At 42.3% G+C, this 23,920-nt stretch overlaps 1 protein-coding gene across 4 annotated transcripts in view; it reads left to right on the plus strand.

Moving 5' to 3' along the window:
* The window catches only part of ADAMTS6 (ADAM metallopeptidase with thrombospondin type 1 motif 6), a 231,690-nt gene that overhangs the window by 65,840 nt on the left and 141,930 nt on the right, over positions 1-23,920 (plus strand). For 3 of the 4 annotated variants that reach the window (XM_060235914.1, XM_060235912.1, XM_060235916.1), the window contains exons 9-10: positions 5,636-5,741; positions 16,357-16,503. In XM_060235914.1, coding sequence (XP_060091897.1) covers positions 5,636-5,741; positions 16,357-16,503 — 253 coding nt within the window. The remainder of the gene's footprint in view (positions 1-5,635; positions 5,742-16,356; positions 16,504-23,920) is intronic. The other variant, XM_060235915.1, reaches the window with a different exon arrangement.

Raw genomic sequence — 23,920 nt, forward strand, 5'->3', positions numbered from 1 at the left:
TTTTGCTTACTCCTGTGCTGAGGGCACTGCATTGGCTGCCTGTTGCATACTGAATCCATTTCAAGGTGCTGGTATTAACCTTCTAAGCCCTGTATGGCCTAGGACCTATCTATCTTCAGGACTGTCTTGCTCCACATGTTCCCCAGAGAGCACTTTGATCAAGTTCCCAAAATCTTCTGGTTGTCCCTGGGCTAAAAGAGGCTAGACTAAATTCCACAGAAGCCAGAGCCTTCTCGGTGGCAGCCCCATAGTCTGGAACACCCACCCAGAAGCCATCAGGGCCTTGCGGGACTTATCTCAGTTCTGCAGGGCCTGCAAGACTGAATTGTTACGGATGGCATATGACATCTGAATGGGAGAGGGCTGCCACCTCACCTGGATCTATCTTGTGTTAGCACCAACTGCCTAGGATTTGATAGCTTTGGAGAAGAGCAGATACTATATGATCTTGCCTATAATAGATGTAGTAGCACCATTGTGATTTTATTCAGTTGTTTTATTGTTTTATGTTTTGATATTGTTTACTAATGTTGCCTCTGCTTATTTTATATTGTTAGCTACCTTGAGTCTTTGTAGAATAGCGAGATATAAATCTAACATAATAAATAAATAAATAATTGGGGAAGTGACTATAGCAGGGGTGGCCAAACTTGCTTATCATGAGCCATATAGAATAAACATCAGATGTTTGAGAGCCGGAAGACATGATTGTCAGATGTTTGAGAGCCACAAGATACAAACATGAGATGTTTGAGAGCTGAAAGGAAGGAAGGCAAATAGATGGGGAAGGAGGGAGAGATGGAAAGAAAGCAATTTTAACTTTAAATGCATTTTTCAACCTGCCAGCTGGCTTGACTTGCAGAAGTGATTTAAAGAGAAAGGCCCTTTCCAGGTCAGCTGATGGGGTGGGGTGGCGCTTCAAGAACCACACAATATGTGTGAAAGAGCCACATGTGACTTCCGAAACACAGTTTGGCCACCCCTGGTCTATAGCAACTGTGCTGCAGCAGTTAGTAGAGGCATTGTGTGGCACAATGTTGAAGAGGGCCACCAGAACCAATCAGGGGCCATGTGACAAGTGAGTGGAGTCCAGTGTGCATCTCAGGCAGGGATCAGAGAGGGGCTGGCCAAAGGAATTCTGCTCTTTGTCAGGAGCATACCCCCCAGTAAAGGAACCAACCCATATCAGCAGATCCAGACACCTTCTACTGGGGAAGGGGTTCCAGCTGTCTGCCCCTGACATCCACAGCTGCCTCAATGCCCATGCAGAGCGCAAGGTCTGCAAAGGGCAGAAGGAGAAGGAGGGGTTGTGAGTTTCACCCTATGCATTTGCTCACCCGGGAGCATGCTTCTCAGCAGCTCAGCTGTGTTGCTGAGGGCACACCTGCACTACCCCTTTCAGTGGCAGAGCACTGGAGTGGTCTCAGATGTGGGGAGCCATGCAGCAGCACCAGCTTCAGATTCCCCAATTCCCTCCTCAATGGAGCAGAGCTGATCTTGGACTGGAATGACCTGATTTCAATCTGGGCTTTGTCATTCCAGTTCCAGAGCAATCAGTGGAAAAATTTGTGGTCTATGGAAAAATTTGGTACGTTGTCTGGTTAGGGTTCCCAAATCCCCCGCTAGGCCTGGAGACTCCAGATTTGGAGCCTCCTCCCCCCGCTGGCCATAAAAGGGAAAGCGGGGGGAGGGGAGGGAGGAGAACGGCAGCCAGAGCTCTTCCGTTTTCTCAGGCTGCTTCCCGTCCCCAGTCAGCTGGCCGGTGAAGGGAGGGGAGCCCAGCCACGCCCCCAAAGGACCATGTGCCTTTGCACCTCCGGAGGTGAGTGAGTTCTGTCCCCTGCATCAGATTTCCCAGAAAGGGGGGGGCGGGGGGTGGAGAGGGAAATGTCTTCTCATAGGGTATAATGCGGAATTGATCTGGAGGTTTCGGGGGCTCTGGGGGAGCTGTTTTTTGAGGTAGAGGCACCAAATTTTCAATATAGTATCTAGTGCCTCTCCCCAAAGTATCCCCCAAATTTCAAAACGATTGGACCAGGGGGTCCAATTCTATGAGCCCCAAAAGAAGGTGCCCTTATCCTTCATTATTTCCTATGGAAGGAAGACATTTAAAAAAGGTGTGCTGTCCCTTTAAATGTGATGGCCAGAACTCTCTTGGAGTTCAGTTATGCTTGTCACACTCTTGTTCCTGGCTCCGCCCCAATGTCTCCTGGTCCACCCCCAAAGTCTCCTGGCTCCACCCCCAAAGTCCCCAGATATTTCTTGAATTGGACTTGGCAACCCTATGTCTGGTCCATGCGCATCCCTGCTGTTAATCTATGACGTTAGATTGCATCCGTCCAATAAGCCACTTGCAATAACAGGCTTTTGGTTTATATAAAAAAACATTTTCACAAAAAAACTAATAATAAAGCATTAATCTACTACAAGAAATTATTACTTTTCAAATCCTGTGTGAAGTTTTAAAATTCAATACTTGCTGGTGTCATGCTGAAATGACATCCATCTTTGTCATGCATCCTTGTTGTTGTTAGTGTCCATGGGCACAAAATTCTGTGCTACATAATCTTTTTTGTTTTTATATTGGCGTTGCTGGAAAGGAGCAGTATGTACTGATGCTTTTTATGAATGGCTTCAGCAATTTTAGTAGCTTCAGCAATTTTCTTCTCATGCTTATCTGTCTAACATATGAAATAGCAAATATGAGTGATGTGCCCATTCTTGGGTCTTCTAATACCTACTAAGCTGTCTTCTCCTCCTTTTCCTTCCCAGCTGGCAAGTTCTGAGCTTGTGATACTTCTGTCCCTAATTTAACTGCTCTTCAGTTTTCGTTGAATACAATCAATCTCTGTGTTATGAGAGCTATTTGTTTATTTACTTTCTCTATGCATAATTTTACAAAACTCTGTTCTATTTTTCCATAGTTAACTTTTTATTAAACTAAAAAACTCCGAACTGATTGGACCTGCCCCATAAAGAAGTTGCTCCTACACCTTGATTATTTTGTTTACCTTTTTCTATGCTTTCTTGAAGTACCACTATAAATATGTTTTTATACACATTTAAATATTATACTGTCATTTAAAATGCATACAGTATGACAACCAATACTCCCACTATGGAGTCTTGTGAACAAAAATTCAACTTTGTGAGCTACTGGCATTAAAATTATGAGTTACTGCATAAATTAGTTTGCTCCAGGGGCATTTTTTCTGAGCTAAGACAAAAATGTGTGAGCTGGAGGATAAAAAACTGTGAGCTCAGCTTACAGGGAACACTGACAACCATTATGGAGGTGCCAATGATACTTTCCTAAAATTCAGAGTTATGAGAAGAATAGATTATTTGATTACAATGGCGATTGGATTTAGACAAGTAGAATATTATTACCCTATTGGCCTTAGATTAGACGGAGGGGGAGGGGATTAGGTAATTTTTTAACCTGTTTTATCAGGAGTTGCGGTTTGTTTTACTTTAGTCTCAGTGGGTTCAAAGAACTAAGGCTAGATAGATTTTTTTTAAAAAAAATTGGAATAAAAAGTATGTCTGAGAATTCAAATTGAAAAGTAGTATGTATACCCCATTAGCAAATAAAAGCTTGGGCTGTCATCCTCATCTCTCACCCATATCCAATTAGGTCTAGCTACTGAAGGACAGGCAAAGTAAAAATATATCTAAAGTGTTTCAGACCTTAGTGAATGTGGAAAGGAATGTTTTGTTTTTGTTTTGATTTGTAACCACAAACATTATTGCTATATATGCTCCTGATTTAAGAATGTTGTGTGAATCAGCCTGATTCCACTGAATTTACAAAATCCACATGGCAGATGTGGCCATCACAAGGACTTTGATCCAATGTGTGCCTGGAGTTCTATGCTAGGAGCTCAGTTGCCCAGTGCACAATGCCCTAATTTGGATTTGCAGAGCACAGGGAGGAGGAGTTCCAATTCCTGCAAGTATCATTTTCATGACCTGAAATGATGCTGCGGAGCTATTGTCTGCTGTGTTGGGGAAAACTATATGTACTTATGGCTTTGTGTAAGTTTCCCTGGTAGAACAAATACAGAAATTTCTGGTTAAAAAAAAATTGGAAAGGGTGCAGATTTAAACATAGTCTTTTTACATTACCATCCTGATCTGAGTCAAGCTGCCATGAGCACGGGAACTGAGTTCCAAGCACCAAAGTCCTGGTTTGACATGTGTCTACCATGTGGACTTTGTAACATGTGAATTGGGTCCTAGTAGGGCTGTCAGTTAAACAAAGAGATCACAGAGTTTCCATGAGGTAAGAACTGGTGTCTAAGTAATGGGATAAGAAGTGAAATGAGCAGAAGGTACAAGGTGAACACAAAACGTGAAGCACCAGTATAATCCATTCTATTATGAATCACACCTAGGGATGCCAGAACTCCCAGGGAGGTTGGGTTCCCCCGCTCACAGTCCCCACCTCTCTGCCGCTGATCAGTTGGTCACCTGGGGGGACTTAGAGCCCTCCATAAAGGAGGAACACCCAGTGTTCTAGTGACATGCTCATGTGACTTCAGTGTGATCCAGAAGTGATGTTGGAGCTCCAGCTAATTCTACCATAGAGTTTTTACCCCTAAACCTGACTGTCACTCCAGTGTGCCTACGTCACTTCTGGGTTATCTTGAAGTTACGTGGGCACATTGCTGAAACGTGAGATGAAACTCACTGCTCCCAGGAATACCATTCCCCATCCCCTGCCAGCTGCCAGGAGGGACCTGACAACCCTAACCACACCTGCAGAGTTATAATTTGGGTCTCTTTTCTCATGAGCAATAATGTATTCCCATAAACATTACATGTATCTTTCCCCCCTCCAATCCTTATTTTGTAAACATATAATTTCAGAACACATAATCCATAGGTGGATATGTTAATCTTTTTTTCCAGATAACACAGATAATTTAGGGAAGAATACCTTAAGTGTCAACAAGTCTGAAATATTGTACATTATTATATGTAATATTGAAGGGCATGTGTAATATTCTGTAAATATCTGATGGCTTTATTTAATTTTAGGAACTTCAAAGAACGTATTATATAGTCAGAGTATAGTTTCAGAAATCTGTGATAAATAAAAGTCTCTGTGGTTTAGTGAATTTAGTTAATATGTCTTTCCTTGCAATTGGTGCATTGAGTTTTTGTTTTCATAACAAAATCCTAAAAATACACTTCTGGGTTTTTTTGTAGCTAAAAATGTTGCTTGTATGTTTTATGAATCCACTAAACTTAAACAGATCTTTTTAGAAAAATAATGTGGATACATTTTGCTTTCTGCAACCTCAAAGAATGTTAAAATAGAAATGCTTGCTTGAATTCCCTCTCCTGGCTCAAGTTACTAGGTGGTCCCAAGTTACCAGAAGTAAAATTTATAAATCTAACCCCTAGTCTAGACATTTTCCAGCAGTGACTGCAGTTCAGAAAATATTAATGTCTAGCCGGCAAAGTAAAATTCCCCCTAGTGATTTTGCAATGACTAGAAAGTTAACCTTTTGCCAACTGCTGCTTCTATCCATGGAGGTTATTAAAGAGAATCCAGACGTTTATAACTGGGCTTTTAAGATTGAAACACCTTGGCATGACCCATTGTGTCTCTTTTTTGTTTCTTCAGGCTTGGCCTCTGTCGCTGGAATGTGTGAGCCTGAAAGGAGCTGTAGCATTAATGAAGATATTGGCCTAGGTTCAGCTTTTACCATAGCACATGAGATTGGTCACAAGTGAGTAAATGTTTGAAATAATTATAAATCTTGATTTAATAACTTTGATCATGGCTTTATTTTTGTGTTGTTTTTTTCTGCTCATAAAATCATCCTAATGCTCATTTTTTGTATATTAAACTAAAAGCCTGGCTCTGAAATATTTATTGCTGTAGAACATAAATACTTAAAATGTGTTTACCAGCGATTATACCAGCATAACTTTCCAAAACGTTAATTTATATTGGTATTTTTGAAACATTTTTCCAGCCTTACAATATATATTACAAAGTCTAGAAGAAGATGCAAGGTTTAATGCTTACTATTACTAATTACTATTGTTTCTGATCCAGTTTAGTGTTTGCTTTTAAGCTTCAGTTTATAGGATAAAACTACACAAGATGCTGGGAGGGGGCTTACAGCACCCATCTCCTCTTCCTTCCATTGAGCCCCTTTCATGCTGGCAAGAATGAGCAGTTGACTCTCCTCGAACAGTTTATCAGCCTTTTTGAAGAGCATGTAGCTCATCATGCATAATGGCCATAGTTGCCACTTAGCAGACCAGGCTCTCAGCTAGTCTAGGTGAGGGTGCTGCCATTTAAAAGTTATTTTAAAATTTCATGGGGGCCCAATCTTGATCAGGCTCTCAGTGAGGGCTGAGGTGCTCTTGTCCCAGACTGCTGTGCTGTGAGGCAGCATTTTAAAATAATTTTAAAATAGCAGTGAGAAGAAGAGATTGGATTTATATCCCAGCCTCAGAGAGCAGTTTACAATCTCCTTTCCCTTCCCCTCCTCACAACAGACACTGTGAGGTAGGTGGAGCTGAGGCAGCTCTGACAGAAACTGCTCTTGAGAGAATAGCTCTGACAGAGTTATGACTGACCCAAGGTGTTTTCCATACGTGGAGAGGCATGTGTAGTAGTTTGCCTATACAACAATACAACAGTGCACTGGCAACAGCAGTTGCATGTGCAGAAGTGGGGAATCAAACCTGGTTCTCCCAGATTAGAGCCCACGCACTTAACCACTACACCAAACTGGCATCCTTATGGCAGCCATGAAGACATTGTTACACTTAGGTTGACACTCTGCCGCTTCAAATGACTTTGTCACTGCAGCTGTTGTCTAAACCTGCCTGTTCTGCTCATAGCACCAACAGTGTAGGATTAGGATATCAGTGTCCTAGGACAGAAGTGTTGTTTGAGGTAAAGAAAATAGTACAGGGAAAAGAATTAAATCTCCCCTCACCCGATTGACATTTCCAAGGATCTGATTTACTAAGAAAAAAATGTGCTGGAGATCTGATCATGGATGTTCAAGCATCTCATTTCATTTGTCTCTTTGAATACCTTTAAATGTAACAGGGTTTCTATTTGGATAGATCTTCAATATAAGGAGAATGTGTGCAAACTTCATGTATATCTTCTGATATAATAATCACAAATGTCTGTTATAGATGTACTACTGATATAGAATACTTCAGGTTTGAAGATCCCATTTGGGAACAGTCTCAATTTAAATCTACTAAAGATACTGGTGTTTTCCATATGTGGAGAGGCATGTGTAGTAGTTTACCTATACAACAATACAACAGTGCACTGGCAACAGCTTCCAGTACAACAGTGCATTGGCAACAGAGTTTTCACATGGCAGGTTTCCCCCTAATTTTCCTGCCCTGGTCTCCCAGCAGCAGCTACCCAGCCGTACACACCGTAAGAGCTTTTTCAGTTTTTAAAATCAGCAATTAAACATTGTTATGTCAATATAATAGTAAAAATATATATCTGGATTCCCAGCTTTAATTTTTTTAAAAAAGAAAGCTTCTTTCATTGGAGAATTATTTCAGAGAGATATTTCTGCATTATGCAGCTTTATTATAATACAAGGCTTAAGTTTCTGTCTTAATAAGGAGCTCCCCCCCATGATGCAGATCAACAGGAGCTGCCCATCTACTCTTTTTTTGTGATTTTTAAAATAAAAACCTGTTGCTGTTTGTCTGCTTTCTGCTTCCTTGATGAAGAAGCTTAGAATTCTAGTAATGTTTATAGCAGTTGAGATTGGCATGCATGCTAGAATGAAATATATAGATTCTCTTCTTGTGACTAAGAGGTCATTTCACAAAGAATTAGGGTCTACCTTCTCAGGGCCAGCAGACAGGGCAAAAGTGTTTGCCTGTGAGGAAGGACCTTCCCTTAGCTCCTGTTCATTTTCCTATGTGGGTGCAGAAAAGCAGCACGGATAAACATGAAAGTCAAAGAGAGGGTGAAATACTGAATTCTTTTGTCTCTGTTCTCTCTTTTTCTCTTTCTGTGCCAGATAAGTAGGAAACAGCAGAGATGGACCCTACCTCAGTTTTAAAGTCAGCTTGAGGCTTTTTGTTCATTTGTTTTGGTCCTTGGCTATTCCCCCTTCCTTATCTGTGGGGAATGTACATGTGTTACCATGGCTATGGTGACCGTAAGAACTAGTGAGATTTGTTTCATTTGCTCTGGAACAAGAGTTGCCAATATTAGTTTGTTCCCCCCCTCAGAGAGGCATGCAGGGCAGTTGCAAGGTGTGTGTTCTCTTCTGATTCTTGAGGAGGAAACTGTGCACTTACTTTTTTGTGAAGTGGATGATGTCTTCATTAGATTTTGAACTGGGCAAGAAAGGGGCGGTACAGAATTAGCCTGCCAAAACAAAAGCAGCTCTCTGCTGGTTTGTGACCATTAACTGTCCAGAGAGTTTCCCCCACTCCTGATCATGATCTCACAGCACACAGGAGCTGGTGTCTGTTCCCACTCAAATAAAAAGCAAAGTGAATCTACCAAGCCTTCTAATTCTCCCTCCAGCTGCTCTTCCCACAGGACTTGTCCCATAATCCTTCTGTATGACAGCAGAGGATTTCAAATTTGCCCTTGCTCCAGCTTATTAGCAATTGTGGTTGTTAGAGTCATAGGACTCTAAATTTAAACAGGATAATGGAATTACATGCTGTGTTGTTTTTAGAAGTACAGTTCCAATAAAAATAATTTTTTAAAAATGTTTTTGAATTTGTTTGAATATAACATTTAAATTACACTTGATTTTTTATTTTTGCAAATAAAATATTTCCACTCAAGTATTTCTTGCTATTGGAACATAAAATTATTTATTTATTTATTTATTTATTTCATTTATATCCCGCCCTCCCCCACCACGGCAGGCTCAGGGCGGCTAACAACATTCTACAATCATACAATAACAAGTAAAATCTTAAAATTACAATATAGAGCAATAAAACATTAAAATATTAACTTAAAACCAATCCAGTAATACAGTTGTGATGCGGTATAGATCTTTAGACCGCATTGGCGGACCCTTGGTTACCGTTTTTCCTAGCAGTCCGAGTATGCTAATTTAAAAAGGGTAGTCTTGCAGGCCCTGCGGAACTGTTCAAGGTTCCGCAGGGCCCGCACCTCCTCTGGGAGTCGGTTCCACAGGGTAGGGGCCGCGATCGAAAAGGCCCGTGCTCTGGTACTCTGATATTTAATTTCCTTCGGCCCAGGGGCAGTCATTAGGTTTTTCCCGGTTGACCTCAGTGCTCTCTGGGGTTCGTATGGGGAAAGACGGTCCCTCAGGTAGACAGGTCCTCGGCCATATAAGGCTTTAAAGGTAACGACCAACACTTTGTACTGGACCCGGTATATAATCGGCAGCCAGTGCAGTTCACGTAGCCCCGGCTGTATATGTTCCCGTTTTGGGAGTCCCAACAACAGCCTGGCCGCCGCGTTCTGCACTAGCTGCAATCTCCGGGTCCGGCACAGAGGTAGCCCCAAGTAGAGGGCATTACAGTAGTCTAGTCTTGAGGTGACCGTTGCGTGGATCACTGTTGCGAGGTCCCGGCGCTCAAGGAAAGGGGCCAGCTGCCTTGCCCGCTTCAGATGGAAGAATGCTGACTTGGCAGTGGCTGCTATCTGGGCCTCCATCGATAGTGAAGGCTCCAGTAAAACACCCAGACTCTTTACCTGGTGCGCTGCTTTCAATGGCGCACCATCAAAGGTCGGGAGAGCTATTTCCCTTCCCAGAGCGCCGCGACCCACGCATAGGACCTCTGTCTTCGCTGGATTCAACTTCAGCCCACTCAGCCTGAGCCATGTCGCAACAGCCTGTAATGCCCGGTCGAGGTTCCCTGGGGCGGAGTCGGGCCAGCCATCCATTAGTAGATAGAGCTGGGTGTCATCTGCATATTGATGGCAACCCAGCCCAAACCGCCGGGCAATCTGGGCAAGGGGGCGCATATAGATGTTAAACAACATCGGGGGGAGAACTGCTCCCTGAGGCACCCCACAATCCAGTGTGCGCCTCCGGGACCGCTCGCTCCCGATAGCCACCCTCTGTCCCCGACCTAGGAGAAAGGAGGAAAGCCACTGCAAGGCCGACCCCTCAACCCCAATGTCGGCGAGGCGGCGCGTCAGTAACCGATGGTCGACTGTATCAAATGCAGCCGACAGGTCTAACAACATCAGTACCGCAACGCCGCCCCGATCCAGTTGCCGTTGGAGGTCATCCACTAAGGCGACCAGCACCGTCTCCGTCCCATGGCCCGGCCGGAAACCAGACTGACATGGGTCTAGGACAGAAGCGTCATCCAGAAACCCCTGTAGCTGCTGCGCCACGGCCCTCTCAATAATTTTACCTAAAAACGGTAAATTGGACACCGGCCGGTAATTCGCCAATTCAGCCGGGTCTGCTGTAACTTTTTTCAGGAGAGGGCGGACCAAAGCCTCTTTCAGAGGTGTTGGAAAATGCCCCTCTAAAAGGGATCTATTTATGATGTCCCGTAAAGGACATCTAAGCTCCCCTTGGCAGGATTTAATCAGCCAAGAGGGGCAAGGGTCCAGATCACATGTTGTCGGGCGAGCAGCAGAGAGGATTCTGTCGACTTCCTCCAGGCTGAGTGGGTCGAAGTGGTCCAGCACTAAACCCGAAGACAGGCACGGGGCCTCAATTTCACTCACTGTATCTAATGTGGTAGGCAGGTCTTGGCGGAGCAGCGAGATTTTATCTGCAAAATATTTCGCAAATGCCTCGCAGCCTATTTCTAATTCTCTAACATTTGGTTTGCCTTGTGGCAGCGTTGTAAGATCCCCAATTATTCTAAATAATTGTGCTGGGCGCGAATTTGCAGATGCAATCTTGGTTGCAAAGTAATCTTTCTTTGCAGCCTTGACTGCCATCTCATAAGACTTCATAAACGTTCTATAGGATGTTCTCGTTGCTTCGTCCCGAGTATGCCTCCATTGCCTCTCTAGTCGTCTGAGCCCTTGTTTCAGCTGGCGCAACTCCAAGGTGTACCATGGAGCCAGCTTCATACGAGGGCGCAGAGGGCGCCGGGGTGCAATTTCGTCGATAGCCCTGGACAGCTGGCCCTGCCATATTTCCACCAGGTCATCGAGGGAATTAATTAATATGAGGTACTTTTAAAATTTCTTTACTAAACATGCTACGTGAGGTCATGCTATGTTTAGGGCATCAGATAATATTCTGAAAGAAATTCTGATTTTCATAGAAAATTCATATTATTTCTGTTATGGAACAGTCCAGTTCTAATATCAGACCCCCTTTATTCTGTGTGGCTTGAGCTTCCAGAGTTTGTAACGATCCTATTTACACCAGTAGCCAACCTAAGGTTGTTAGCATTTACTTCTATCCATACCTGGATGCTTGATTCCCACCCAAGCCTTCATTGAGAGAGTCCATGGTGTCCAGAATACCGTCAACATTATCCAGAGGCATAACTGTCTGATGAACCTTTTGAAAAGCTCTCTTCTTCCATTTCAGACAATCCAGCGGCTGGGGATTTAGATTGACATGCATCTGTACAAAATTCTCCTTGCAGAAGACATAATCTCTGCCATCTCCCAACTAACCAAGGAGAGTGCGGTGAAGAGGTCCTTTCAAATCTAGTCTCTTGCAAGATGATGATCCCCAGAGTAGGCTGTGGGCTTGGTTGCACTTCTGGCTTCTTCTGGCCTTTCTCCTTCCATTGCACAACTGATTTTGGTTTGTCTGAATAAGTCACAGCACTTTTCTTAATGTGGTAAAATATACAAGGTCATCTGCATTTTGGATACACTAACTGTCATTTTAACAGTGTGTGTCTGCCTACTGAATTGAGACGCACATTGTGAAAAAACATTTTGCTGGGGAGTCATGGTCCAGCCAGGAGTCCTTGGTGAGCATCACTCTTCTAGAACTCAGGGCTATTTGGCCCTTGGTGTCTCTTGCAGTTTGGTGGGTGCTGCCCAGAAGTAGTTCTTCAGGCTTTTAGAGTCATTGTGATCAACCTTTCTGATGGTTCTTGTCTTTAAGACTCTTTTCTTAGTGGCAGTGACCTCTTCCAGATCAGTGTTTGAAATCAGACCTCTGTTAACAAAGGAAATTTGCATCTTCAAAATGGCAGAATCATTCTGAGGTGAGAATCTATCCCCAAAATCTCTTATATTTTTCACAGGATGCAAGCGCTTGCTCTTCCTCTCTGCCCTCAGCAATGGAAAAGGGAATTCCATTCCCTAAATTCATGCAGACCCCTCAAGTTCTACATGAACTAAGCAGATAAGACAGTAGGGTAACCTATTTCTTTCCTTTCACTCTTTCTCTGGAGAAGAGATCACCTCTCTTCTGAGATGGCCACAGCTTACTCCTCCTCTAACCTAACTTCCTTAATTATCTTGGCCCATTCTGTTCAAGGTATGGCCAGTTCAATAAGGCTTGTAACCTGGGCATCAATACATAGTTTTTGTAGACATCACCAGATTTAATACATGAACATTAAGCTTTTAAATAGAGAATTCTATAGAGTCTTCTGCTTGTACCCAGGGCATTTGGGCAAGGAAACAGATTGATGAGCATAATGCAAAGCGTCAGAATCTGGGAGGTCTGGATACAAATTCCCATTCAGTCATGAAACTCACTCATGAAACAATCACACACAATTTGTATCCATAGATCTCAACCACTGCACCTCACTAGTTTTTGTGAGGATAAAATGGGAAAGAAGAACATCGTATGCCACTCTGAGTTTCTTTGGAGGACGGGCAAGATAAGAACATTGTGGATAGATTTATTCTCCGCCCCCATCCCCCGTATCATTTTTTAACATACCTATGTGGAATTTTATGCCAAGCAGAAAGGGATAAAAGGAAATTCTTACCTAATGAATGTATTTTCTTCTTGTGGATAGACTGTAATTCCACTCACCCTGTGTAGTATTTCCCCTGTCTTGACTAGCAGCCCTCCTGTCCTTTATGGCATTTTGTCTATGAGGATTCCCTGATTTCAGCATGCGGTCTGGGGTCTGTTGAAGGAGGGGAAGGTGGGGAAAGATCTGTCTTTGTGAGGACTTTGCACTTGAGCTTAATTTGATCCTCTCCCAATTTCTTTTTTTGGGGGCACCATCTGTTTTGATTTTAAAAGCACTTCTATTTTCAAAACTGATGCAGCTACTCTTTGAGGAGGACACCATAGGTTTTGGAAATTTCAGAGAGATATCCTAGAACTTTTGAAGACTCTTATAGCTTAATTCAATAAAAATGGTGGTTTCTCCTTTTGAGAGAATTCATATTTGGATAAGCAGTCACTTTTGGAAATCAGCAAAATGTTTTGTTGCAGATCCAGGAAGACTAGTACGACTAATTAGCTTGTGTGCTTATTTCTTTAGATATTTTCATCACAAATTCAGAGCAGCTAACAATGTAGAAATAAAATTAATCAACAAAATGTGTTGTCAATTAATGACCTCCAAAATGTCCTATTGTTGATAGCCTTGCTCAGGTCTTGCAGACTGAGCGCCAAAGCTTCCTTAATTGAGTCAGTCCATCTCATATTGAGTCAATCTGTCTTCTTGCTTGCTGCCTTCAGCTTTCCCTATCCTTTTCCAGTGACTCTTGTCTTCTCATAATGTGACCAAAGAATAATAGCCTCAGCTTGGTCATTTTAGTTCCTAGGGAGAGTTTAGGCTTAATTTGAAAAATACCCACTTTGTCTTTTTTGGCAGTCTGTAAAAATCACCTCCAACACCACATTTCAGAACTTTCTTTCTGTTAGCTTTCTTTGTTGTCCAGTTTTCACATCCATACATAGTAATGGGGTATACTGTAGTATGAATTACCTTGATCTTGGTTGCCACTGACTGGTCTGTACAGAAGGATTTGTTCCTAACTTCTTCATGGCTACCCTTTCCTTTCTCAATCTCTCCCAGCAAAAAGAGAGGAAAGCCATTTTGCTCAGTGTCTCTTCCTTGCTGCTACATCCACCATGGTGTATTTTATTATTAAGCGTTCTGTTGGATAAACATAGTAATCAAGGATTTAAAATCATTTATACATGTTTTGCTAAAGTAATAGCCTCTGTCATAGGGACCCTTTTAAACTTACCTTTTTATGTAATATTATTCTCAATTTGCCCATCTAGTTTTTGTGTCTACATTTATTCTTCCACTTCAGCACTGCAGAAATAAATAAGCCAGTCATTTAATGAGTATTGTATCCCTACTGCTTTAGTGATTTTCTAGCATTGTTTGTTTCCCACAACTTTATTGAAGGGAAGTGAGAAGCTCAGATGCACTATCTTCACTAAAGGCAAAAATCTTCTGTTACTTTTAAAAAGCATTTTTACAGTACGTTCCTTTATAGAGTTTTTCCAGTCTAAGCCCATTGCAGTTAGTGGGTTTGAACTGGTTTAACTCTATACAGAATTGCACTGCTATTCTCTAAATTTTCATAAGGAAATATTTTTCTTAGTGTAAAGAATCCAGTTACAGTCTGCAAGTCTGTATTGCAGTTGTTCTGCATACCTGTTGTAATACAATATTTTATATTATTACATATTTCCTGTGTGTTAACTGCTGTACAGTACATAAATAAATGCATTGCAGTCAGTGATAAAGCAGCCATTAGGTCAGTAAGAACATCAGTTAAGTGAAAAGCTTATGCTAGGCTTCCCTTTTCACATTACCACACTTGGATACTACAGCATTAGAACTAGGGATGTGTGTTCAGTGTTTCTGAGCCAAATTAATGCCCAAATTGTGCCTTTTTGGTGTGATATTAGTTAATGTTCTTTTGGAATGATTCAGGCATTAGTTAATGTTTTATCTGATTCAGCTTACCAATAAGAGAATCCTGAATTAATTCGGGAATCCCAAATTTTTCAGATCCATTATACCCTTTGGGCCATTATAGTCAATGGCAAATCTCCTAGGGTATATTCAGTGGGTTGGGGGGGGGGGGTTGACGTAGAGCCACCAAATTTGTAGTGTAACTGCTGGAACCTGTCCCCAACAGAACCCCCAAGTTTAAAAAGATTGGGCTGGGGGTGGCACTGGTTCTGCTGGGCACATTGCACTGATACTGCTGCTGACCTTGCACAGATGCCCCCCCCCCCCCGTTCAATTTCAACTGCGGAGATTCTCTGCTGGGCCAGTATGCCTGCCTTGCTATTCCCCACCCATTGGAAACAATTGAGGATGGGGGCACCCTCTTTCGATGTCCATAAAATTGGATCCCCTGGCCCAATCTTTTTGAAACTTGGGGGTTCTTTAGGGGAGAGACTCCATCAGTTTGAATTTGGTTTGTGCCTATCCCTGATCAGGAATCATCATTTGAATTGCATTTCCAGGCCATACTGTGTGTCATGCATCTAAGAGTGAAACTGTAGATTCATAAGAGAATAGAAACTAAAACAGGCAAAGCTTTTTAAAGTGTGGTCAACTTGCTGATTTATTTTAAATTATGGTTAGTACAAATCAGAATTTGGTCTGGTGTCTGAATTGAGCAAATAATTTTAATAAGAAGTCTTAGTCTTGTTTAATAACAAGTTTTAGTCTTATCAAGCAGAAATGTTTAGAGCTTCATGAGTAATGGCTTCAAAAAGTTAACAATATTAGTCTGTTAATCCCCCACTCTTAAACAGGAGTTCAATAGTACCTTAAATACCAACAAAAGGTTTTCCAGCAAAGCCTTCGGGGCCAGAGCTTACTTCATTAACTGTACAGTGTCCAACCAAAGCAATTACTTGACGTTCAGCTAGTTGAACTTGTAACTTCTTGTAAACCTTTGTTAGTTCCCTGTCTGTCTGTTGCTTGAATGTCAGGCATAAATTGAGCTGCATTGAATGGGCGCTCTAGAGATGCAGCTGATGAAGCAAGCGCTCACTCAGGAAAACTTATGCATGACTAATGGCTTTGTTCATGGAATATCTGTTGTCTTTGGTTAGAGGAAGATATTAATTTGCTGTTGTAGTGCTTGAATGTAATAAGTGGCATGTGCATTTCATACGGAGTTTAGATATCTCACACTTTCTTAATTGTCTCAGTTCATAATAGTTGAGCGTTACATAGGTTTGTAATATGTTTAAAACTGTACTACCCTTTATGCAAAAATACTAAAAAAAAGCTGAATTTACAACTAAACATAAAAGATCCAAATAACCGTACTGTATTCAAGTATTCCTCAGGCCTAAACATTTGCACTGGTAACTTTTAGTCTGAACTGATTGTTTACCATGGTTTAATTCTTGTTTGTTTTTCAGTGCTAAAATCTGTATGTAAGATATGTTACAATTGTTTATTCCCTATTAAAATAATGGACTCCATTCCACCTATTCTTTTGGACAGTTTTGGTATGAACCATGATGGAATTGGAAATTCTTGTGGGACCAAAGGTCATGAAGCAGCAAAACTTATGGCAGCTCACATTACAGCAAACACCAACCCCTTCTCATGGTCAGCCTGCAGCAGGGATTATATCACCAGTTTTTTAGAGTAAGTAGTTTCTGAAGAGAGATTCTTGCAAAATTTCACCCTCCGTTATGCCTATTAGGGTTAATATCTAATGATAAAGAAAGTGCAGCATGCCAGCAGAGATCCTTGCATGTAGCAGCACATTGTGTGTAAACTGCTGCCTGTGAGAAGCTTCACCACCGGATAGATGATTAACATTGCTGAGTCTAACCATGCTAGTCAGCTTTTGGGATAACAGAAGTGGGGAAGGGAGAGGGATTCCTTGTTTCACTGGTCCAATCTTAGTCAGTTGATTGGTTTTGTCAAAGCTGTGCTGTTCATGTTTCTGCACAAACTACATTCCCAGTTGAAGATCTTTCTTACTCAGTCCTCTTGTGTAGTCTGCATTAAGAAAGGTATGGAAAGTGGTATGTATGTGTGTTTGTTTACTGAATGACTTTCTTAGAAGTATGATGAGTAATGTCTGGGTTTTGGTTTTTGCATTTCACAGCACTTTTTGTTGAAAAGAATATTTTTCTCTTTTGTCATATGCAGTAATTGTGTGGCAGCATTGTTTGACAGCATTTGATCACAAGGTTTTTCTGGGTGGCCTTTGTGAAATGAGGAATAGTGGTTCTGTTCCTGTCTGGCAGGTTCATTTTCAGAAGACAATATTTTTGTTCTGCCCTGTGGCATTTCTGCACAAGATTCCATATTGGCCCTGCTTATTATTTAACATCTACAGGAAACTACTAGAGGAAATTGTCTAGGTATTGGTATGCTGATTATATCCACAAGTTTCAAATACAGATGAGGCAGTGAACACTCTGAATAGGTTAATGGACTCAGTAATGAGCTGGATGAGGGCTAATAAACAAAAGTTCAGTATTAGTAAGACACATATATTTCTTAATAGGCAGTAAAGTTATCAGTGAATTTTTATTCATCTTGTTCTGGATGGGATTGCCTTTCCCTTGAAAGAAAATGATAATAGTTTTAGAGGTAAAGATAGTCCCCTGTGCAAGCACCGAGTCATTACCAACCCATGGGGTGACGTCACATCAAGACGTTTTTTTGGCAGATTCTTTACAGGGTGGTTTGCCATTGCCTTCTCCAGTCATCTACACTTTACCCCCAACAAACGGGGTACTCATTTTACCGACCTTGGAAGGATGGAAGGCTGAGTCAACCTTGAGCCAGCTACCTGAACCCAGCTTCTGCCAGGATCAAACTCAGGTCGTGAACAGAGCTTGGACTGCAGTCTGTAGCTTACCACTCTGTGCTATGGGGCTCCTCGGTCATAGATCCTGTCTTGCGGATATATGTCCAAAATGTGGTGTCAGTATAAAGCACCTTTAATTAACTTGTTCTTATGCCATCTGTGGTGTTTGCTAATAAATTTGATCTTGCCACAGTTACCTGTGTTTTGGTAAAATCTGTATTGGATAATTTCATTGTATTGTATAAAGACCTGCCTGTGAGATGTGTTCGGAAACTACAACTGATCATGAATATAATGCACAGAACTGCAGAACCAGTCATATCTCCTCCAGTGCATAGCTCAGGCAGATATTTCATATATCTCTGCTACCATATTGTAGACATCAGCTGGAAACTTTATTTCTCCCAAGATTTTGTCCAGGACTTTACTGGTACTTAATTTCTCTTAATTATTAATACTTTTATTTATAACAATTGCTGTTTGCTCTTTTGTTTTGTTAATTATATTTTCATTTAAATAACAATGGCTGCAATTCAAAGGACAGTTCCCTGAGACTAAGGGCATAATATGGACTTAATTTTGTTCCCTATGTGAAGGATTTCACATGGGCTGCCCTTGGGGGCCTATGAATAAGATTCAAGGCTTCCACAAACAGAAGAGGGGGATATAGTTTTGGCTCATCATCTCTTCTTGCGTTAGCTCCTCATCCCAGATGACATACTGTTCTGGATGGGCCCCCAAAACCTGAGTGGCCAGTTGTGGGAAAGTGGTAGGAATTATTTGGAAAAGAAAGAATAGAAACATTGTTTCCATAAATGTGTTCCATTGAAGACGCCTTGATATGAACCTAATGCCCTGTAAACAAGGCAACAAAGGCTTTAAATAAAATAAACATACAAATAAGTTTCTTTGAAAGAAATGTTTTTTTGAAAGATAAAACATGTATTGTATGATAAGCAGTAGGGTGGGAGAACATTGATGAGAGCCTGATGTTTGCAGCTAGATTCCAGTTGCACCTTAGAGATGACAAAATTTTTGTTACTTATTTTATTCGATTGGAGGTATATGCTCTTTAGAGTCAAAGTTCCTTTTGGCAGATACACCAATACGCTGATGTTTGCAGCACAACTTTGCAGTGATGCGTTAGTAGCCAGATCTAATCTAATCAAATTTAATATTTACTGTGCTGCAATTGACTAATTTATCTCCTAGCAACTTTGATAATTTATAAATAATTTTCACCTAGTTCTGAAGTATCAGTAGACTATTTTTGTTCTGAGGATTATATGTTTCTTGTTCCTCAGATTCTTCTACCTTGACTAGACCATAGCTTTCAGTTCTTAAAAGCTGAAAAATACATTCAATTTTTTCTTATTCTCTGTGTTTATTATTAGTAGTATCAGTACTGGTAGTATCTTTAATTTACCTAATATTTTAACATTATTGTTTTCATCTTCATGACAACACTGAAGTAGTTCAAAACTCATTGTACTGATACTGACAGCCGGGGCTGAGACATTTATTTTTGTAAGACTACCCAGTGAATCTATGTCAGAGGTGGGATCTGAACCCAACTGTTGTCCACTATCTATAGGAATTGGGAAGCTCCATATATATTTGTGTATGGATGCATTAATACACATACATGGAGCTCTGTATATGCATGGAACAATCAGAAGACAAACAGTGATCCTGCAAATTTCCAAGGAGTACATTAGGGCTATATCATATTTGAACTGATAGATGGATTGATAGATTTTCCTGCCATTTCCTAAAAAACCCCCAAAAAACTGTCACCTGAAAGAGCTGAGATTGCACTATTAGATTGTTTATTTGAATTTTGATGGGGTGTTTTTAGTTCATGATTGATTTCCTTTTTAGATGTTTTATAGTTTGGAAAGGGTTCATTTTTCCAGTCATAATCTTGTAGCAAGCATTATTTGGGGTTTGGCAGCTATTCAGGCCATTCCATGGCTATGTCACACTTCATGTGGTCTTGAGCTATGGCTGCTAGGTGTTCCAGTGTAAATGCCTAGAAATGGTGTTTCTTTTCAAAGATGTAGTTTTATACTTTTTAAGACTGAATCTCAAATGAGAACATCCTTAAATATGATATTGTTGAATGCTCCATGGGATTCTTCGTAGGAGGAGGCTTTTATTGTTGTTTATCTGTTGAGAAATGATGTTGGCATAAAATATGGAAATAAACGGAGTGGAGGAAAGAAAATTTTCAACCCAGAATAAACCAGGTCACTAGAGAGATTGGGGGGTGGGGGAAAGAAGAAAAACCTTGTGTATAGAAATGTATTTGGTTTCCTGTATATGGCTACACACACCTTTGAGTAATGCTTTATCTTGACTTGGCTCATAGAGAAATTTGGACCACTAATGACTACCAGCGCTTTGGTCAAGCATGCTGTAATTTTAACAAATACAATACATGGTGTGCATTGTACAAACTTAAACCACTGAGGAAGGCCTGATGGTCAAAACATGTTTTGTTTATTTGCATTTATGTTCATTGTTGATCTTCTGTATAGTCCCACATGGGGACTGTTTATGTGAAGGCCTGCCGATTGGTAGGTATACAGCTTTTATCTTCCAGGTGGCACTGTGTGCAGGAGTCAAAGGAGTCCCTGCCCACAGTCATGTACTCCCATGCTGCAGTGCCACTCACCCTCAGTTCCTTTTCTGCTGCTGACCAAGTAGGTTGTTTCTTTGCTGCCTCCTGTGTTCCTATGGATGGATCTGTTTTTCCTCTCCTCTTCTGTCCCTGAAATGTCACAGAAGGATGTCTCTAAAAAATGCACCCGCTGCGGTGCAAAGATGACATAGACTGAAGCCTGTGATCTCTGTCTCTTCTGTCTTGGGGAGGGTCACTCTACCTTATTGTGTGAGACTGTTTAAAATTCTCACCCAAAGCCTGAGGGAACAGGCCCTCAAACTCAATTCTGTTGGATCAAGAAAGAACCCTTCAACTATTTATCCACAAATTCCCCTCCATCTTCACTCATTGTAAAAGAGATGCAGCCCAGAGGCAGACAGTCCTATCACACTGCCGCTACAAACAAAGAGGGCCACAAGTTGGATGTTGTAGGCCAAAAGTCCCCAACCCCCTGTTAGCAACTGGGCCGTGAAGCAGAGGTGCCACACTGCGCCTTTCGCCTGCCTGGGACCTGGGCAGGTGAAAGAGGTAGCGTAGCCTCATTCTAAGGCTGCTTCCCCTGCAAGGGAAAGAGGTAGTGCAACCTTCCTACCCCTCATTTATAGACCCCTGCCAATCAGCTGATTGGCAGGGGTCTTTAAATGGAAGGGGGAAGAAGATTGGCAGCTTCTGCCACCTGGCCACCTAGTGGGGAGGCAGCAGAAGCAGCCCCAGTATCTTCCCCTCCCATTTAAAGATCCCCTTGGGGGCAGGGTTGGGGCACGGGCAGGGAGGAGTAGCCTGAGGCAGCAAAACCCCCACTGCTGCCCCCCCCCCCCAATTTTCTGTGGAAAAATTGTCTTCCATGAAACCGGTCCTTGGTGCCAAAAGGTTGGGAGCTGCTGTTGTAGGCCACAAGGTGTATGCTTTTGTATTCCTAGGATTCAAAGCGGCCAACTACAAAGTAATAGCCAGATACCAACTCTTTTGGTAGGAGTGTCATCAAGCTCCTACCTGAGGAGAAGCATCTCCTAGCCAAAGTCCTGCAGACCGAGACTGTGCACCTCTCAAAACAGCAGATTAATGCTTGCCAAAATTCTGTGGACACCACAGCTCATGTCATGGGAACTGCAATCCTTCACTGTCCCGCTTGGCTGCAATCTGCAAACTTGACTAGATTTAAGATTGAAGATTTACCATTAGTTTGAAGTCACACTCTTCTCAGACAAGATGGATGAGAAACAAACTGCCAGGTCATTTGGGGGTCCCCAGCAGGGTCTTTCCACATATAGGCAAGGGCCCTATGCAGGCGCTAGCGGCACTGTTATCAGAGAGATTATAGATATAACCCCTCTGTGGGAGCTCAGTATCCTTAGTACACATCACAGAATTCCCAACAGGGGTACCACAAGCATAAAGATGCAAATAGCTCCCAGCCTCATAGCTCAGCTAGTGCCCTTGGGGAATCCCACCCAATCACTCAAGGTGCAATGACTGAGCAGTTTCCTTTGGTGAGAGACTGGCCCCTTTCACTGAGGCCATGGACCAGAATGACTTCTGACACTTTGATCCTACAGATTTTCCAGTTTGGAGTTAAGTTACAGTTTTCTCCCCCTCCCTTTTGCCCCTGGTCATAGGAAAAATGCTTGTAAACGTGTGACATCCTCATATGTATAACTGTGTAATTTTTTTAAAAAGTTATTTTATTCCAGGGGAAGATAGCTATATATGTAACTAAAGCTGGCAAATTTTTAAAGTATTTATAATATGATTAAATAATTCTGTGAATTTATATAATTTTAGCTTTTTTGGAATTGTCCCTGATAATTCTATATACAAGGTTTTTCTTTTGTTTTTAACCTCTTTGGCTTAAAATGCCCCATCAAATATAAAAGTCAGTACTGTGGAACCCTTTTGTATCTAAGTCAATGCATGCATGATCTCAATTATCTATTATTAGAAAGTGGTAAAGCAGTACTCACTTTTCTCCTAGTTGTAAGTTTTTGGAATGTTTCAGTAGCTACTCCTCCCAGCTGCAGTTGATGGGTCTACAAACTTGGGAGAACACCCTAGAAAGAAAACCAGAGTGTGGGAAGTGAGGTTTGGGTAAGCAAAGCCCTCATTGATGAAGATGAAGCTGGGGGAAGCATGGGGTTGAACTGAAGCAATGCATGGGGGAAACCAGAGGTGGATCAACAGAAGAGGAAGCGGGAGCTGACAGGAGAAAGGGATTTTCCCTCCATTGTGGTGCCCCCCCCCCATATCTCAATTAATACTAAAAGCTGCACATGGTATGTTTATGAGATTGGGGTTGGGGGAATGGCCCATAGGATAATCTGGGTAGCAATATGAGGTAAATGACAAGTCTGGGGGATGAATTTTAAAATGAAGAAATGATATGGGGAGAATGACTAAGCCACTCCCCCTGCACTGTATCCAGGGGTCATTTTGTAGAAAAAGACATGCCTGAGCTCATTGGCATAACTCATTTGCATATGCTGCACACCCCTGACATCACCGGAAGTGCATCAGAATGCCAGGTGGCAGAGGCATAAACTTTATTTGTGTTTCTGTGTGCCTTTTATAAAGATTTGTTTAACTTAAAACATGTTTAAAATATTAGCACACTTTTGCTTAACGGTCTTTTGATATGCACCTTGTGAATTATTGCATCAATATCTGGAGATAATTGTGCTCTGGCAATCCTGAGTATACTGTTCAGGTGCTATTCAGATGTGCATCTGTACGTTGCAAACCTACTTTTGATTTATTGACATTCATTACAGAAATCTCAGTGCTCTAGGACCTGGGGAAAACATGAAGTGGCCGGGGATTACAAGCTTTTATACAGAAATTGTTTCATGTGCTAGCCAAGAACATGTTGAGAAACCATAACATAGACTAAGGGCTATGTGTTTGTCTACAAAACTACAGTCTTCCCCAGAGAAATTACTACAACTCCTATGAGGCAGTGCAAGAATAGAGACAGCCATGTATAGTGGTTGTTCCACCCTGCCCGGGCTGGGACTGCGCGGGCCCCCCCCCCCGCCGCCCGAGGAGCTCCCTGCACCGCCGCAAACCCCTACTGCCGACCCTTCACTTACCTGGGATGCCGAAGTCCCAGCAACGCCCCAACAGCACCCCACAGTCAGCGCGCTCATCTCTGAGCTCGAGGAGTGCGGCCGGAGCAGAGCGTCAGAGGCAGCCGAGGCCGGGAGGCCGAGACGGAGCCCAGCGATGGATGAGGGAGGGGCCGGCAAGCCGACATGCTGCAGGAGCTCGGGATGACCCAGGCGCTCCTGAGAGGCCAAGCCCCGACACTCCTCTCCTGGGCGTCCAGGGTTTTGAATGGGGGTGGAGCCAGGAGGGGGTGGGACCCAGAGAAGGGGGAGGGCTTAGGCTGCAGCATAAAAGAGAGGGAGGCAAGAGGTCGGGGAGGAAGCTGGTAAGCGCACAGATGGGCTGCCTCCTGAGAGAGAGGGAAAGGAGCCCGTGCACAGCCAGAGGGGAACGGGGGCCTGAGGTGACGTAACCTGGTTCCCACTGCTAATTCTGAAAACTCTGGGGAACGCTCACACCAGATCCAAGGGGGG

This window comes from Heteronotia binoei, chromosome 4 (assembly GCF_032191835.1).
Source record: "Heteronotia binoei isolate CCM8104 ecotype False Entrance Well chromosome 4, APGP_CSIRO_Hbin_v1, whole genome shotgun sequence".
NCBI lineage: Eukaryota > Metazoa > Chordata > Lepidosauria > Squamata > Gekkonidae > Heteronotia > Heteronotia binoei.